The 16,483-nt window shown below is 39.3% G+C and overlaps 1 protein-coding gene across 4 annotated transcripts in view; it reads left to right on the forward strand.

Annotated features, from left to right (window-relative positions):
• Positions 1-16,483, forward strand: part of bckdhb (branched chain keto acid dehydrogenase E1 subunit beta) — a 48,764-nt gene that overhangs the window by 19,353 nt on the left and 12,928 nt on the right. For all 4 annotated transcript variants that reach the window (XR_003440996.2, XM_047811318.1, XM_027149262.2 and 1 more), the window contains exon 9: positions 16,144-16,230. Coding sequence is in view for 3 of the 4 variants with exons in the window: in XM_047811318.1 (XP_047667274.1) it covers positions 16,144-16,230 (87 nt within the window). In the remaining variant the exon portion in view is untranslated. The remainder of the gene's footprint in view (positions 1-16,143; positions 16,231-16,483) is intronic.

Consider the following 16,483-nt stretch of genomic DNA (forward strand, 5'->3'; position numbering starts at 1 on the left):
ATTTAATGGAAGCATCTTTCTGCCCTCTCCCTTGGTATTAGATGTGCGTTACACTTTTATATAAGCTCTGCTCTGTCTGGGCAGAATGGAAACCGATCGTTCATCAAGGTTTCCCTATTTTACAGTAGTCACAACACACTGCAACAGCTTCAGGTGTTTTTCTTTTTTGTATGTTCTTATGTAACACCTGAATATCTGCAAAGCACTTATTAACCAAACAGATATGATTATGGAAGAACAAATTGGTAAGTGTAAAGCTCTGCCAAAGATAGTCCATCTATTCAGTGTGATGTGTTTTATTGACCTCAAAGTACAGTGCAGTAATGAAGATGGCAGGACTTTAAGCTTAATGAAGATGTTGTGATTCTAAAAGTAGCGCATTAGTTTGCAGTTGTTATATAATATAGAAAATAGTTTGTTACCTCATTTCAGAAACTTATGGAGGATTAGTATCCTTTACTTATGAGTATGTTTATTCTTCAGATGGGCGCATGGAAGGGTGTAGATTAATTTCCATGCTGCCACAGCTGGGGCCTTTGAGAAAGTCTCTTAACCCTCATTTGACTAGTTATATAAAATGTGATCAAATCGAAGTTGCTCCAGATAAGGGTGTCTGCCAAATGCCATAAATGTAAATGTTAAAGCAACTTTAAAGTTTTTATATGAAGGATCTGTGTTCTGTCTGTCAACATCGCTTTTGTTCACTGCAGTAAGACCATCAATACTGTGTGAAATCCAATACTCTGTTTCTGATGGATGTGTCTGTAGTGTTCATCTGTAAAAGCTTCCAAAACACATCGTCATTTATATTTGTTCAACACACAAAAATAGTTACTGTAGACCTTAAGTCTGTATTCTTTATTACTATTTAATAATCGTACTGTCTAAATAGTCTCAAATCGTCTGTATTGTCTTGTATAGTCTGTTTCGTCTTGCCTTGTATAGTCCAAGCTAAATGTATAGTATAGTGTTATTTATGTCTGTACATTTGAGAGTCTCAAACACAGAATTCCTTGTGTGTCAACACACATGGCCAATAAACCTGATTCTGATTCTGATTCACTCATTTACCTTTTTTGTAAAATAAAATACAGAAAGTTGTTTACCTGCATTCTGTTATGAGGCTCTCAATGATTATAAATTGGATTAAAAGTTCTAATTTAATTTTGTTATGTTTATTGTTGCTCATTTGTTATTTTATAATGTCAGTATTCAAATCCGTTTCATTTACTACTTGGTGAAAGTTCTGGGGGCTACATACATATATTTCACTCCGAACAAAGCAAAACAATTCTGGCTCCAACTTAAGCAGCTTAAGGATTTTTAAATTATACTTATTTATGGCACAGGGTCATCTCTTACTCTGTCTCCTATTATATTATGTTGAATTCTTCAACATAAGGAAATGCTCAAATGGTGATTAGGAGTTAGGAATATCCGTAATGATTTCATGATCCAAAATAAAATGGCTATTTTATTTCAGAGTTGATGCTTGTGACAGATTGATAAATGCCATACATTGAGAAATGGTATTTTACTTTAATTTGAATTTAATTGAATTTATTTCATTATTTTATTGATTTTTACGTCATACATCACAGCAAAACCATTCGTTTTTAATCACTCTTTCTCACTATACCAAATGTAGCAACAATAAAACCCCAATAGAGCAACGCGCGGGCCTGTTTTTATAAACCTGCAACCGCCCGCTCCCGCTGAATTTCTGACCAGGACCGCCCGCGCCCGCAATGTTTGTTTCCACTCCTGCGGATTTTTTCTTGAGAGCTTGTGAAAATTTTGATTGTATACAAATGATCAGACTAATTATTACTCACTCACTCTCACTCATTTTCTACCGCTTTATCCGAACTTCTTGGGTCACGGGGAGCCTGTGCCTATCTCGGGCGGCATCGAGGCAGGATACACCCTGGACGGAGTGCCAACCCATCACAGGGCGCACACACACACTCATTCACTCACACACTACGGACAATTTTTCCAGAGATGCCAATTAACCTACCATGCATGTCTTTGGACCGGGGGAGGAAACCCCCGAGGCACGGGGAGAACATGCAAACTCCGCACACACAAGGCGGAGGCGGGAATCGAACCCCGACCCTGGAGGTGTGAGGCCAACGTGCTACCCACTAAGCCACCGTGCCCCCCGACTACTTATTAGTTCAGGCTAATGTCCAGAATAACAGAATTAAACATGATTGCATTTAAATAAGATAAATTAATACTAATGCTAATACTAATCATCTTCTCAACGTCATGTGTTGACTCCATTCTTATTATTAGGCTACACGCCAAACCCTACCGGGACCCGCGGATCTCCCGCTAAAATTTCCGACCGTCCACTCCCGCCTGGGGCAAAGGTGAAACTGCCCGCTCCCGCGAGATTTGCGTTGGGTCCCGCAGGTCCCGCGGGAGCCCAATCCCAATGCAGCCCTCTAGACCCCAAAATGTGATTTACCTTTAATTCTGATTTTCCGAGAACATACTGTACTTATCATGTTTAAATTATGAATTGGTACGGTGTTTGTCCACTACCTTGCAGTAAGTGTAATTGTGTTTATAAGTGATACCACAAAAGGGGTTAGCTCAAGTATGCAGACATGTGCAGCAAAGCTGATCTTATTATTTGATAATTATATATTGGCCAACCAATGTATTGATAGTGACTACCTTGTAATGTATTGGATTTCTGCAAAGATTTTATTTTTCCCCCAACTCAAATGTTAGTCTTTCTATTAAGTATCTGTAATGTTCAATTTCTTTGCATGTATTAATGAAGGCACAGAACACAAGCACTGCTAGGTACAAAAACTATAAGGTTATAAAATTACGTGAGTCTTTATTATGTTTGGCGAGTTGCTATAAAGTCTCTGGAAACATTAGGAGAGCGTGGCAAAAATAAAAGCCTGGCAGCTTGATTTTTCCTCTCCATGTTTTATTATTGAAGCTCATGCATATAATTACTTTACTAATGCAGATGTCTATGTGCTGAGCACTGAAGTAGCCATACTTGGTCAGACTGTCATAACTCTCGTCATGTGTTATATTGTGACATTGTTTTGGTGGTTATCTCAGTGGAAAATTACTCATGGTTGTTTTTTAGTGGTTAATCCAGGCATCAGCTCCACTCTTGGGCTACAAAGTAACCTGACACTTGGCCTGAAAATATTGCAATAAGTGTGTATGTTTTTTTATGTGGTTCACACAAATAATTCTAAATCCCAACTAAGACCTGCTTAGTGAATCCTAAGAGCCTTGTGGTTTTTTTGCCACTAGAAGTTAAAAAAGCAGACAGCCTGACTTCATAAGAGGTCAGTCATAAGCTCCCAAACAAGCAAAGTGCTGAACCACATGGGTCGATGCAAGAAAACCATACCAACTGGTCACATTTGTCAGAAAAATTGACAGGGTGTACACAAACGTCTTTAATTGGGCTTCCTAATGAATTGCTCTTCTGGAAAACAATTTTGTCCACATGATACCTACAAGTTCACTGGTCCTTTCTTTGACTGTGATAATCAACAAGTTCTTTTTTTCAGCATTTAGAAATCCTTGCACAAAATTGTGTGTGTTTAAATACGATACAAATGCGTCTTCTCTTCTGTGAACCTCAGACATCTTTAAAAAAAATATTGGAGTAAATTGGAGAAAGTCAGCACTCTCTGTACTTTATACTATTTTTACTACTGACAATAATAAACCTTCCTTTTGTGACAATTTGTCAGGAACGTTATGTGCTCATTTCTGGCCTAGCAAATGGCACTCTTACTAATTTACACTATTTTATACTGCCACAAACCTTCCACGACCCAAACTAAGGGATCACATTACCCCAGTTTTTAAATTACATAATTGTCAAACTACAACTGTGAGAATGTACATTTCTATCATATTATTTATTAATTAATGAATGTCAGCTTTATTTACCTAGCTCTAGATTTGGTCTTGTATTTAATTTGTATTTTAAACTGTTCTCATTGCTTTGTTAAACTCCTGATTTATTACACTGAAGTGCCTGATGATGATAATGGATTTTTTTTAGAAATAATAATAGTAATGATTGTTATTTTTAATTCTCATCCTTTTCCTCTGTATTTTGTTTCCCATTTCTCACTTGCATCGGTCCTCTGTGCACTTACTCTCACAATAAGCTCACATGCTTTGAGAACTCTCCCGTTCTTTTTCTCCCTCCCTCATTCCTCTCATCAGATCTGCTTTTCCATTCACTCCTGCAGCTTCGGCCAGCACTCGCATTCCTCTGTTCAGCACTCGTGAGATTTCTAGAATTTTTCTCTGTCTCTGTGTCACCAGTTGGAAGTGTGCAGATGGTTCACATACACTCATAAAGGAGAAAAGTGCTTACTTATTTTATTGTTTTCTTCAAAGCCTCACTGACCCCTGTGCCCACCTATTGTGTGCTTTGTATTGCTATTAGTTACTCCAACACGTGCGCATTGAAATGCACTCACACGCTTTGTGATCAGGCAATTTCTTGGAACCATTCTTTCCTTCATGAACTGTTAGCAGAGCTGACGAGTAGAACAACATAAATCACCAAAAATAGAAAGAGCTAAGTCTTCTTATCAGGTTTGTATTTATGCATGTGTGTTCATGGACAAGAGTGACAGACAAAATCTTTTTGTGTGACTGTTGCATAAATGAGTGGATTTTTTTTTTTTTTTTTTTTTTTAAACTGTTTTCCACTCATGGCGGTTGGAGTTTTGGACAGTGCTTTGGGCAGATTGAGATCATCGAGGTCACCATTGAGGCAGATAGCAGGGTCCTTCTGGAAAGCCTGGAGTCTATTATATTTGTGGTGACGTGATCCATTAACACTTCACTGAAAGCTTACTCCAAGCTGTATAATGTGTATTATGCATGGGGGATGTTTGGGTCTCATTTTAGAGAGGTTCCATTTTAGCTATGGTGAATAGAGTGCACCCTGTGTTGGTCCTACTGGCTTGGACGTGCACTGGTGTAATCATGGGCTGACTGAACTGTGCTCCAGGTCATGCATCAGAACCCAGAGCTAAAAGTATCCTTTATGGACATCATCCAAACCCTCTGGAGGTAGCATCTGAGGAGTGTGTGTGTGTGTGTGTGTGTGTTCCATGCTTTACTTTAAACTGCCTTCACTTGCTCCTGAGAGACAAAGCAGATCCAGTTGTTAGCTGATGTTTCCCAGAATGCTGTAAATCACTTAAAGAAAATGGCAGGAAGAAACAGCACAGTAGAGAAATCACTATAAATTATACTTCTTTTCTTCTACTGAGTGTGCACTCATAGAGACAGATGCCATAACTGTTTACCTCAAAACTACTGACAGAAGCAGTGTCTGAGGCAGTGGGTAAATGGGTTGAATTCACAGGTACAGGCTAGTAGTTAGGATGACTTTCTCATAAACTTTTAAATGGGCCTTACTGACATTGGATACATTTAGTTCTGTATTTCAACAATATAGTAAACCAGACAGCTTTTTCTAGAATAAAGCAACCACTGTTTCAGGACCAGCGTTTTTATTTTTAGGGTATTTTCTTAAGCAAACTATGTGAACCTTATTTAACAGCCCTGCACTAGCTACATTTCCATTTTCAGTGATTTTAGGCTACAATGTAAAGATTAAAGTAAATAAATCCATGAAATAATTGTGCATAATACAGCTATTATCATATTATTATGCTGTTTAAAGCTGCATCAGTTCATAATTGAACTCATTACAGCAAGCTGGCAGCTCCGCACACAGCTTAGAACAAAATATTAGCTGATCAGGTTGTCTGTATGGCACAGAAAGCACTCTCTGTTGCAATAATGACTGGTTTAAAAGACAACAGTCTCATTTACATAACTCCACTACTTTCAAGTGTTAACGGTCCATTAAAACAAGTTACCGGTCCATTGAAAAATAACTAAAAAATATATATAATCCTGTGCTTTCTTGTGCATTTGACTTGGCTTAATGTCCAGACTGTCACGTCTCGGTTTTTCTACCATCCTAACTAGACTCCACATCCTTATAGCTATTAATTAATAAAATGCAACTCCCGGGCATAAGCTAGTGTGTGGTGGCACTTTCAGTGCTAAACTCTTTTAGTGATAGGTGTTAGCAATTATCTGAAGCTAGCAAACTGAAACTTTTGCTGAAAATTTGAAAATCACACAACTGAAACCCCTGCCTCAATAGGAATGCCCAAGTGCTGGTGTAGAAAGTAGAGATTTTTTTTCAAACTGACAAAAGGTGAATAGAGACAGCTTCCTCTCCACATAATTTTTTTTGTACAATTTACAGGACCGTGGGCGCCACAGTGACCGGAGTGTTTCCTCTTAGCAGATATTTTATTGAAGCTGCCAGAATCTGAAGAGATCTTTGCCAAATATTACAAAAAGTGTTCAGAAAAAAAGCAAGAAGGGAAACTTCCCATTGTTGTTCCTGCCATGGACAGGGGAAGGCTTTATAGTGCATGTTTAAAGGCTGCCTTCCACGCCAACATCATTCAACTGGTGTGGTGTGGGTTGGTGCTAAAGATAAGTCATGTCTTTAATTGTCTTGGATTGATTTCATGGGAAGTGATTGGAGTTATTCCTGTCTGAGATATCCTCTGTCAATCAGGCTTCCTAGCAGGAAAATCTATCTCTTGGCCCGGGACAGTAAATGTGCGTCAGTTTGGGTGTGTTTTCATGTGTGTGCATGAGGGCAAGAGCAAGCCTGTACATGCTATGCTTTGATTTATTCGGCCTCTCACTCTCAGCGCTAAGCAAGCCCTCCCACTTGAAAGGGCTGCATAAGATGTTGGGTCACACCGGGACTGTGTTTGTCATGGAGATCACACAGTGCCATGTGAGTTATGACCACGCAGTGTCTCTTCAATTAAAGACACATAGGCCTCTCATAGACAATGTTCTGCGGCTAAGTTGACTCCGTCCAGGCGGCAGTATTTTTCAGTATTCGCTTCCTGTCATGGTTTTGATGAATGGCACTGTGGATAAGGCCCTGAATATATGGTGAAGTTCATTGCTTGAAGTCAGGATTGATGATGATGCTTCATTGCCCAGATATAACCTGCTCAAGGCGCATTAGAGGCAGTCTTATATGATTAGAGCTTACCATTATGAGCAACATTATAAGCAGTTTGAGTATGTTTTGTCATAAGTATTGAGCAAGCATTGTCCCTGTTCTGACCTGGTGCTGTTCAGGCTGTGGTTTGAGGTAACGTACATGTGTGTGCATATGTGTTTGTGTATATATATATATGTGTGTGTGTGTGTGTACACGTACACACACTGAGCCATTGAGCGTCTGCCGCCTATCCTGGCATAGTGCTGTGGCAAGCGTAGGCAGTGAGTGACTCTCATTATGTTGGGTGTGTGTGGGAATGGCTGTAAACATGACATTCCCCTTGTGCAAGCGGCCTAGTTTAATCACAGCCCTGTAACCCAGTGAGCAGTAAAGGGAAGCCACCACTTCTAGCACATTGAAGGAGGGCACAGAGGACATTAACCCCTTATTAACCCCACTGACCACTCGTACTAACCTCCAACAACTCCATTCTCTTTCTTCTTTCTAAATCTCTAACTTGTGCTGACCTATCTTTGGTGTCCTCTCAAGCACACACACCTCTTCAAATTTTTGCAAGAATGTTTCAACAAAGAAACAGGTCAGCTTGAAAAGATCACACTCTGACATCACAAACATTGATCAGTTTGCTATTGTTAACAATCGGTAGACCTGACAGATTTGATACATTTTGCCTAGAAAATCTTTAATTTTTTAATTTCGTAGTTTTTTTTAATTAAACTTTGGAGTACTGTAATAAAAATATGCAAAAGGGGAGTCCCCCCTCCCTGCCTGCCCCCACCCTCCAAATAAAAATGGCAGAAGGGTCAGTTGACATTTGCTCCAGAGATCTGAATTCTTTACTGACCCTCTGAAAGAGATTTCTCAGAAAGTGAAATCTGCATCCTCATTTTATTTGACGGTAAATGTATTAAGTTTAAGTATTACGTCTAATTATTAAGACATTACAAATTATTATGGATGCAACTTATAATGTTGTCCAAAATACATAAAAAAATAATAATTATTGCACAAAGAATTTTATACAGAATGATTATTAGAAAGTGATTTTAAAGTGTGCTCTACTACGGTCAGTTTACACACTTTAAAACAGCATGATCAAGCCTGTGGTGGTTGAAACTAGAATGTACATCTATACGGAGTTCTACAGTAACCACTAGACTCTAAAAATTATTAACCACTTCACTTAATCTTGTTTTCTGCAAAGACAAAGGTTTACATGCTCACATTATTTCTTTCTTCAATAATATACTTTTTCTTCCTCCAAAGCCACCTGATGCTTACTGTAAAACACATATATATGCACTCAATGCACAGCTGTGAATTTTACATTGCTTGTTGTAGCTCAACACCTTATTAACACGTATACAACAGTTTGTTGTAGTCTTTTAGTTGTCATTCCTCTCTGTGTACATTAACTCATTTGGTTTATTTTTAGATGCAAACAGTCTCTATGTACATAGCAACTATGAACTGCTTCCAAACATCAACTGCTTTCCATTGACTAGTTACTGGTGACTCTCTCTCATAGTGTCTAAGGTCATTTTACATCATGATGTGCCCAAGTAGTCCCTGCTTGAGAGGCCACTTCTTAAGAGTATAAAAAAGTCTACTAACCACACACTAATCCCTGCTTATTAAAACTCTACTCCCATTGCAGCACCAGCAGATTTAAAGGACTGCCCACAATTCGTATGTTTAGTGCTAACCCTACTTATAAATTCTCTTTATAAAATCATAGGATCACAACCAGAAGTGTGTGTCATCTTGAAAAAGGGAGAAAATGTATGGTAGCAGTAATGAAGAAAAAAAAACCCACCTCTTTGAATTCATCATCCAGCGTCTCTTGGGTGAGAGTGTCACTAAAGTGAGTAAGTTGGACAGCAGTAGTGTCAAGAGGCCAGAAGTAAATAAACTCTTGGCTAACAGCACTGACTGCTGATGGCTTCCTTGCAATAAACACTGCACTCTATGCACATAGACCAGATGCAAATATGGAGTGTTGGAAAGTGGAGAGAAATGCTGCTTATAATGCTCAGCACATGTTTGAATGTTTCCCATTGTCTGAAGCATTGTCTTTGATTACTCACAACACAGTTTGAGCGTCATTTCAGTCAGAGTGAGCAGGATATACGTTTCAGACATCTGAAGTATCTCTAGTAACATAAATCTTTCCTGTTTCTGGCAGGTCTTACTGACGATGAGGCATAACTCAACAAACTAAGCAATGGATTTGACAGTTGTGGTGGCTGTGCTGCAATGTGATACTATAGTTAACTATGAGTTTCATTAAGCCACCTCCACATATATACTGATCCACATTTATAAGCGAGTCATTTGTTTAGATTTTGTGCATTTGTCCAAAATATACTAATATTGTCCAGTCTTAAATATAAACACTAAGTATGTGGTTTTATTTTTTCAGTTTAAATTTCAGGATAAAACATTTAAATGATGAAAAGATTAAGAAGCATATTTAGTGACAAAAATAGCAGCAAAGTGTTTTGTAGATGGGCTGAATCGTGCCTTGTTAACAGTCCAACTATGCAGTTCATGATCCATGGTAATTTTTTAGAATCCAATTTTCTACAACACAGCATTGGTATTAGAAATCATCACAAAACCTTCAGCTGGATTTTGACCTGATTCTATCAGTCAAGTGTTGATGGCTATCAAGGGTTGATTTATGTACCACAATATTGCATTTACAATACTGGATTCTTTATGTCGAAGGGAACTTAATGAATGTGTTTGGATTGCTCTGATGAACCTGGGGCCCTAGTTGTCAGTCAGGATGTCACTGGAGTCTCTTCCTTTCTCCAGACTCCAGTGACACAAAAGAAGGAAACATAAGGGTCCCATCTCCATAGCAGAAATATCTATTTGTAACTTTAAATGTCAAGGGAGTAGTCGGGTAGGATTTTGTAATTAAACAGTCGGCCACTGAGGATGATACATGTGTCCAAAAAGTAGGAACTGTTCAACAAAGCAAGAAGCATATCCAAAATATAGGTATGTGTGTGTCAGAGCTAAAATGAGCAAAAAATACCGGCATGACCTAAGATGGTTCACCACAAGATAGAAGCCTTTGGTGAGCCTCAAGCACAGTATGGTCAGGTTACAGTTTGCTATGAAGTCACGTGGACTGATGAGATGAAAACATTCCAGTACCACAGAGCTGTAAAGAGGAAAGTGTGGAGAAAACAAGGAACTGATCATTATCCATAGCTTACCACCTCATCATCAGGATGGCATGGACAAAGTTAGCTGCCACTGGAACTGTCTAACATACTGTTATTTATGATGTGACTGCTGTCGGCAGCAGCAGGACGAGTTCTTAATTTTACCGAAGAATCATAACCACACAGAGTCAGCCAAATGCTTAAAAACTCGATTTAATGTCCTTCACATGCAGCAAAACAGAAATGTGAAACATACTAATCAAGTTTTTTAGGGCCCAGCCATATCCCTAGTTGAATTGAACTTCGTTTATTGAAGAAAAAAACAGAAATTAATCGACCATCTTGCAAACTGCAATATGTTTATATGACTGACATGAATAGTTAGGGAATATACCCAGATTCTTGTGAAGACATTGTGTAAGAAAACTGAAACTCCTGATGCAACTGTATTTTCAGAGTACTAAATATGGCAGTTTTTCCCAATTATGGCCATTTGGTCCATTACTTATTGCCCCTAAACTGGGGAGCTACTGTATGTATAAATATATGGCTCATAAATAACTGAAAAAATGATTTTGTTTCATATCGGTTCTTTCATCCCAGACTAACTTTTCATACATATATTAAGATAATGGCTCCTGCTTTATGTAACTAACCTTGTTTTTATTATAACTAAACAATTTGTCACCATTATAACTTTATATTTGTTGTCCAAAACCCCCTCTCTTTCACACTGAGTTGCTGTATTTTAATTGGTGTACAAATAGTCTCCTAATCTAACTAACACACCCAGTCATCAGTTTGTCTATGTCAATAGAAAACAATTTATTATCCGAGCCTTGAGGATCACTCCCAATACTCTGGCAGCTCTTAAACCTCAAGAGGTTTATTTTGATATTAGCACAGTAGTGTGTGGAAAGGGGAGAGACCTGTGAGATGATATCAGATTGCAAATGGTGGAACCTGCAGGGTGATTTGCATTCCTAGCTTCCATGTGCCTGTGGATTTGGCTGTGTCCCCTCATAGTAGAGCACCATGTGGGGGACCGATTTGCCCAGCTTCCAGCACCTAGACTTTCTCCATCTGCACAGGTCATTATAACAACATTGCTACACACCAGAGGCTGTCTGCAAAAAGTGTGTTAAAAGACTTTTTGCCTTTGATTTTCACTTAAACATCTGCTTACTTTGCATGAGCTGCATTAAATCATGTATAGGAAATACATAGTGTTAGGCACTCTGATTAGATGGACACAGAAGCACAGCACAGAGATGAATCACAAGAATTTTTATTTGTCAACACAGTGCAGTGTAGAAGTGGTATTTTAGCCCTAACCCAAGAACTTGCATGCTGGCTCAGGCTTTGGTACGGATCCCAGGGAGAAGGTCACAACCTTGGGGAGGGCAGTAAAGTCTCAGTGGCGGTGACATGGCATGGCAAACGTTGTCCTTTTTTGGCTATCCACCGGTGTCTGAAAAATAACCAGCAGTCACCTCCTTACCTCCTAGTGGCTGCTGAGTCTGACTTGGTGCTTCCCCTTTGAACTCTTGGGAGAGGACCTCTCCCAGGCCAGTTGTCGACGCATCTGTCTCACATTTGTGTGAAGGGAAGGTCGGGGTTCCTCTGGACGGGATGGTTAAATAAGGGCTTTCTTTAGGTGGAGTAATGCTTGCTCCGTGTCGGTTGTCCACTGCACCTGGTCTGGCTGGCCCTTCTTGGTAAGATCTGAGAAGGGGAGGCTACAGAGGAGAAGTTAGGAACGAACCACCGATAATATCCCGCCAAACCCAGAAAGGCACGTACCTGCTTCTTTGTTGTTATAACCGTTGTTGCACCACCATCCAGGGAGGGGTCTTGTCCTCATGGTGCATCAGCTAGGTCAGTCCTGGCACGGAGGAAAAGACATCAGAGAATTGGTTGATTAGCTCCATGATGATCAGTGTATGGGGATAGGGGTATCTGGTGGCATAATCCACAATGACCAGGATGTACTAGGACTTCGGAAGCGGCCTGACGAGGTCCATGCCAATTCTTCCGAACGGCATGCCGATAATGGGGAGGGGAATGTAAGGCCTGATTGGTCACAGGCCTGACAGAAGGCCAGCACCTCAGCATTCATGCCTAGCTTTTTGATGGTGTTCTTTAGGCCAAGGTGTTGTCTCCCCAGTGTGTGTGTGTGTGTGTGTGGGCCAGGTGTGCGTCGGGTAATTACCAGCAAGTCACAGGGCACTCCCCTCCGGTCCATGTGATGGTACAGTAGGCTATTTTTTACCTGGAAGTAGGAGACTGGTGAGGGGTTGGTCCTTTTTCTTTTTACTTGCAGTACCTGGACCCAACAGTGCTTCAGCCGGTCATCCTCTTTCTGTTACCTCCCGAAGCCCCTCTCCTGGGTAGCTTGTTGAAACGCAGATGAGATGGGGTTAGATGAGGACTGGGACTCACACAGAGAGGAGCCAACCACATTGCGTTTTTGCATCTCCGCCTTCTGGAGCTTCTGCTTTACGTCCAGGTCCTTATACAGTACTTCTCATAAAGTTTTGTTTCATAGTGTCGTCTTATGTTATGTTCTTTGTTACAGACACGTTAGCTCCGCACACAAGACAAACAGGTCTGTCCTTTATATTCGTGAACAGATAATCTGCCTCCCACCTGTCTGAAAGCTCCTATTGTCCATCTTTCGTTTGGCCATTTTTGTGGAGGGTGGAACTGTAGCATGGTTGGAGGGTGACTGTAGCATGGTTGTTAACGACTGTCAACCAGAGGTGGGAAGTAACGGAGTAAAAATACTTTGTTACTGTACTTAAGAACATTTTTCTGGTATCAGTACTTTACTCCACTGTTTATTTTTCGGACAACTTTTTACTTTTACTCATTACATTTTTACACAAATATCTGTACTTTTTACTTCAAAACGGACTCGTCACTTTTAGTATTATTTCTTCTCATTAAGCGCTGTTTCCAGCCTATCATCCTATCATTGTGCGGCTTTTTCCCCATGTGACTGGTGTACTGTATTATTTACTGGCTATCAGACATAGACTAAGGATAGCGGAGCTAACAATGAGCAGCACGCCTACAAAAGGAATAGCTAATGTTAATTTAGAGGGAGTCACCGATGTTAAAATAACGAGGACATTCCTGAACACACATGGCCATATATGAGGGAGATGTTTGAAATAAAAAGAATGCGTTGCGAATTGTGTCAACCAGAGGCAGTTCTAGCCCTTTTTTAGGGTGGCTTCAGCCCCCGTCTGTAATCTCAGCCACCCTAAAACTATAAGGATCATTTTTACTTTCATAAATGAACAATAAAAATGACGTTAAAATGCAGGAAATGTCGTCGATGGGAAAGAAAATTATTTATCAGTTTGATCCAAGAGCGATTTTTTTACTTTGCTTTTACACGCGCGTGTTGTAGTCTTTCAAAAGTGCGTCTTCAGCTGTCTGCTTTATTTGAACGGAAAAGCACAGGTACGCGCAGCGTGCACGCGCAGTCAGAGCTGGAGGTGTTTATCTATAGAGTTTGACACCCCTGATCTAGAGTCTTAATGAGTAAAAAGTGGTATAATTCACCCAAGATAGGATGCCAGTCCACTACAGAGCACCATGCAAACCACATGCACACACTCATTCACAACTAGGGCCAGTGGAGTTTAGCCAGTGCACATACCTGCATGTTTTGGGACAGTTGGAGGAAATCGGATAATCCAGAGGAAACCCACAGACACAGTGGCAGAACATGTGAAACTCTAAAATACCATATACTGCATATTCGTGTAAATAATTGCAGGAAATGTTTGAAAAATTAATTCAACTATGCAAATTATTTGCTTAAAATATTTTACCAATCTTTTCTATGTAAGCACATCATATAAATATATTTTATTTATTTTTTTATTTAAAAATCGTCTGCAGTCTGCACGGATATGTTAATCTGTTAAGTTGATTAAGTTAAAATGAAATTTATTATTATTATTATTATTATTATTATTATTATTATTATTATTATTATTATTATTATTATTATTATTATTAACGACTCTTGCAGCTTGCTAGCTAAAACTGCTTTTCCAGGACTTTTTCTGTAAATGTCTGTAATTTGTCCAAAGGACTGTTTGTACCACAAATGCCAAACACTGTTTCAGTGCTGCAGCTCTCCACATCTGCTCACAAAAAGCCTTCGTGAGAAACCACTGCATACCGCAGCAGCTCAGTGTGTTCTCTCAGATACGGCACTGCAGACACATGGCATGTCTGCTTTCATTATCTTCATTGGCTTTATCATTGTAGTCTATTTCCTATTTCACACAAAAGAGATCAGATTATTGGGGAAACTAGCTGTGACTAGCGGTCTTCATATATATGGATTTGTGGATTCGGAAAGTATTCAGACCCTTTTACTTGTAGCACATTTTGTTGTGTAGTGGATCTGAATTTACACTTAAATATGCATACTGATAAAATGGAAGCTTGTTTTTAAACATTTTAAATAAATAAATAAAAATCATAAACTTAATATCTCTTATTCACAAAAGTACTCAGACACTTTGGCAGCAATTACAGCTACAAATTTCCTTGGATCTGTTTCAACAAGCCTTGTACACTTGGATATGCACAGTTTATCCCATTCTCTCATTTTTGTTATATCAGAAAATCAAATCTATGTGATAAATAGGTAGAATAAAATGCAGTATACAGTAGCTGAAGGTGTGGAAGCAAAGTGGAGAGCCAAGAGAAAGGCTTTAAAGTATATGTGAAACACGAGAGCTTTCAACACTGTGGTATGTTCCGGGTGGGACCTTGTCCTTCTGCAGTAATGTGGGGCTTCAGTCTTATGAGATGCCTTCCATCCTTGATCACTGTGTTCATCAGACTATACCATCATGCAGGCCTCACTTTACATTCCCATCACATCATTATCCTCAGTGGGCACAACATGGAGAAGTGGCTTAGCTTCTTATCAAATAAACTTGGGGTGTGTCACCTATTTTTTTCTCCACCCCTGTTTGTGTGCAAACTGATGTGGCTTGTCTGGAGTGTGAGTCACATAGCAGCCTTCTAATGAAAAGACCGTGTTCAGATTTTAATTAATGCAATTAAAAAAAAACTCTGAACCATGCCTGTTTTGACAATTAAAGCTTTTTGGGAAGACAGCACCTGCTCACAGAGGTGTGTTTGACCTCTTGCCTTCCTGTGTGTAAACAGACAGATGCTGTGTTTTACTGGTGGCAGGGTGACCCTTTTCCTACATCTCCGGTTCTGACTAATCCTATGGCTGCTTTGTCAAGGGCTCAGAGCTGCGGCTGCATGTTTATTTTTAACAGGCTAAGAGCAGTGCAGTGTGTTTGAGTGAATTTGTAATCTGTATTTAAACACATAGACATATGGTCATTATAAAGCATTGTGGGTGCCCTCCACAGAGCCTGAGGTTGTCATAGAAACCAGCAGGTCTAAGCTAGTAACCGTTCAAATCTGAGTGCTCACTAGAACTAGCAGTGAGAAAGCTTAACACAAGGATGTGTCACATGTGAAAGGTTTTGCTTGTTAATTTAATTTAAGCATATACATCTATGTGATATATTAAAATTATTTAGTCGAAGAGATTTTTATGTTTTAATACATATTGAAATTCGGCTACTGGCAGGCTGGATTATTCACAAGCAGATTTAATGATACTAATTTGTTTTATTCTAAAACACATTATTAAATGAAATGAAATTATTAACCTGTCAACCAAAAAAGCTTTTTATTTATTTTTGCTAAGCAGTTGAATTGACAGGAATGCTCAACGGTGTCATTGATTTATTAGCATGCCTTATTAATTGGTATAAGTAAGTAAAGCCTTGTGTGCCTTTATTTGTTCTCTTGTAGTCGGTGGTGAAGACGGGGAGGCTGCTGATCAGTCATGAGGCTCCTGTGACTAGTGGCTTTGCTGCCGAGATCACCACAACAGTTCAGGTAAAAAAAAAAAAAAGACACACCTACAGCTTTAGTGTCTTATTTGCCCGAGAGTTAGACAATGTCCTCAGGAAGCTAGAGGATTTTTAAAAAAGTTTTATTTAATCAGATAGCAGAGTTAATCACCTCAAACAAATCATCATCTCACTTAAGCAGACCAATTTGCTACTGATTAATTCTCACATTAATGCATTCAGCATGGCTGTCTTGTTCCCGAAACATGATAGAAGAACCCAGTTAACTTAAATTTGCT

This window comes from Tachysurus fulvidraco, chromosome 3 (assembly GCF_022655615.1).
Source record: "Tachysurus fulvidraco isolate hzauxx_2018 chromosome 3, HZAU_PFXX_2.0, whole genome shotgun sequence".
NCBI classification, from domain to species: domain Eukaryota; kingdom Metazoa; phylum Chordata; class Actinopteri; order Siluriformes; family Bagridae; genus Tachysurus; species Tachysurus fulvidraco.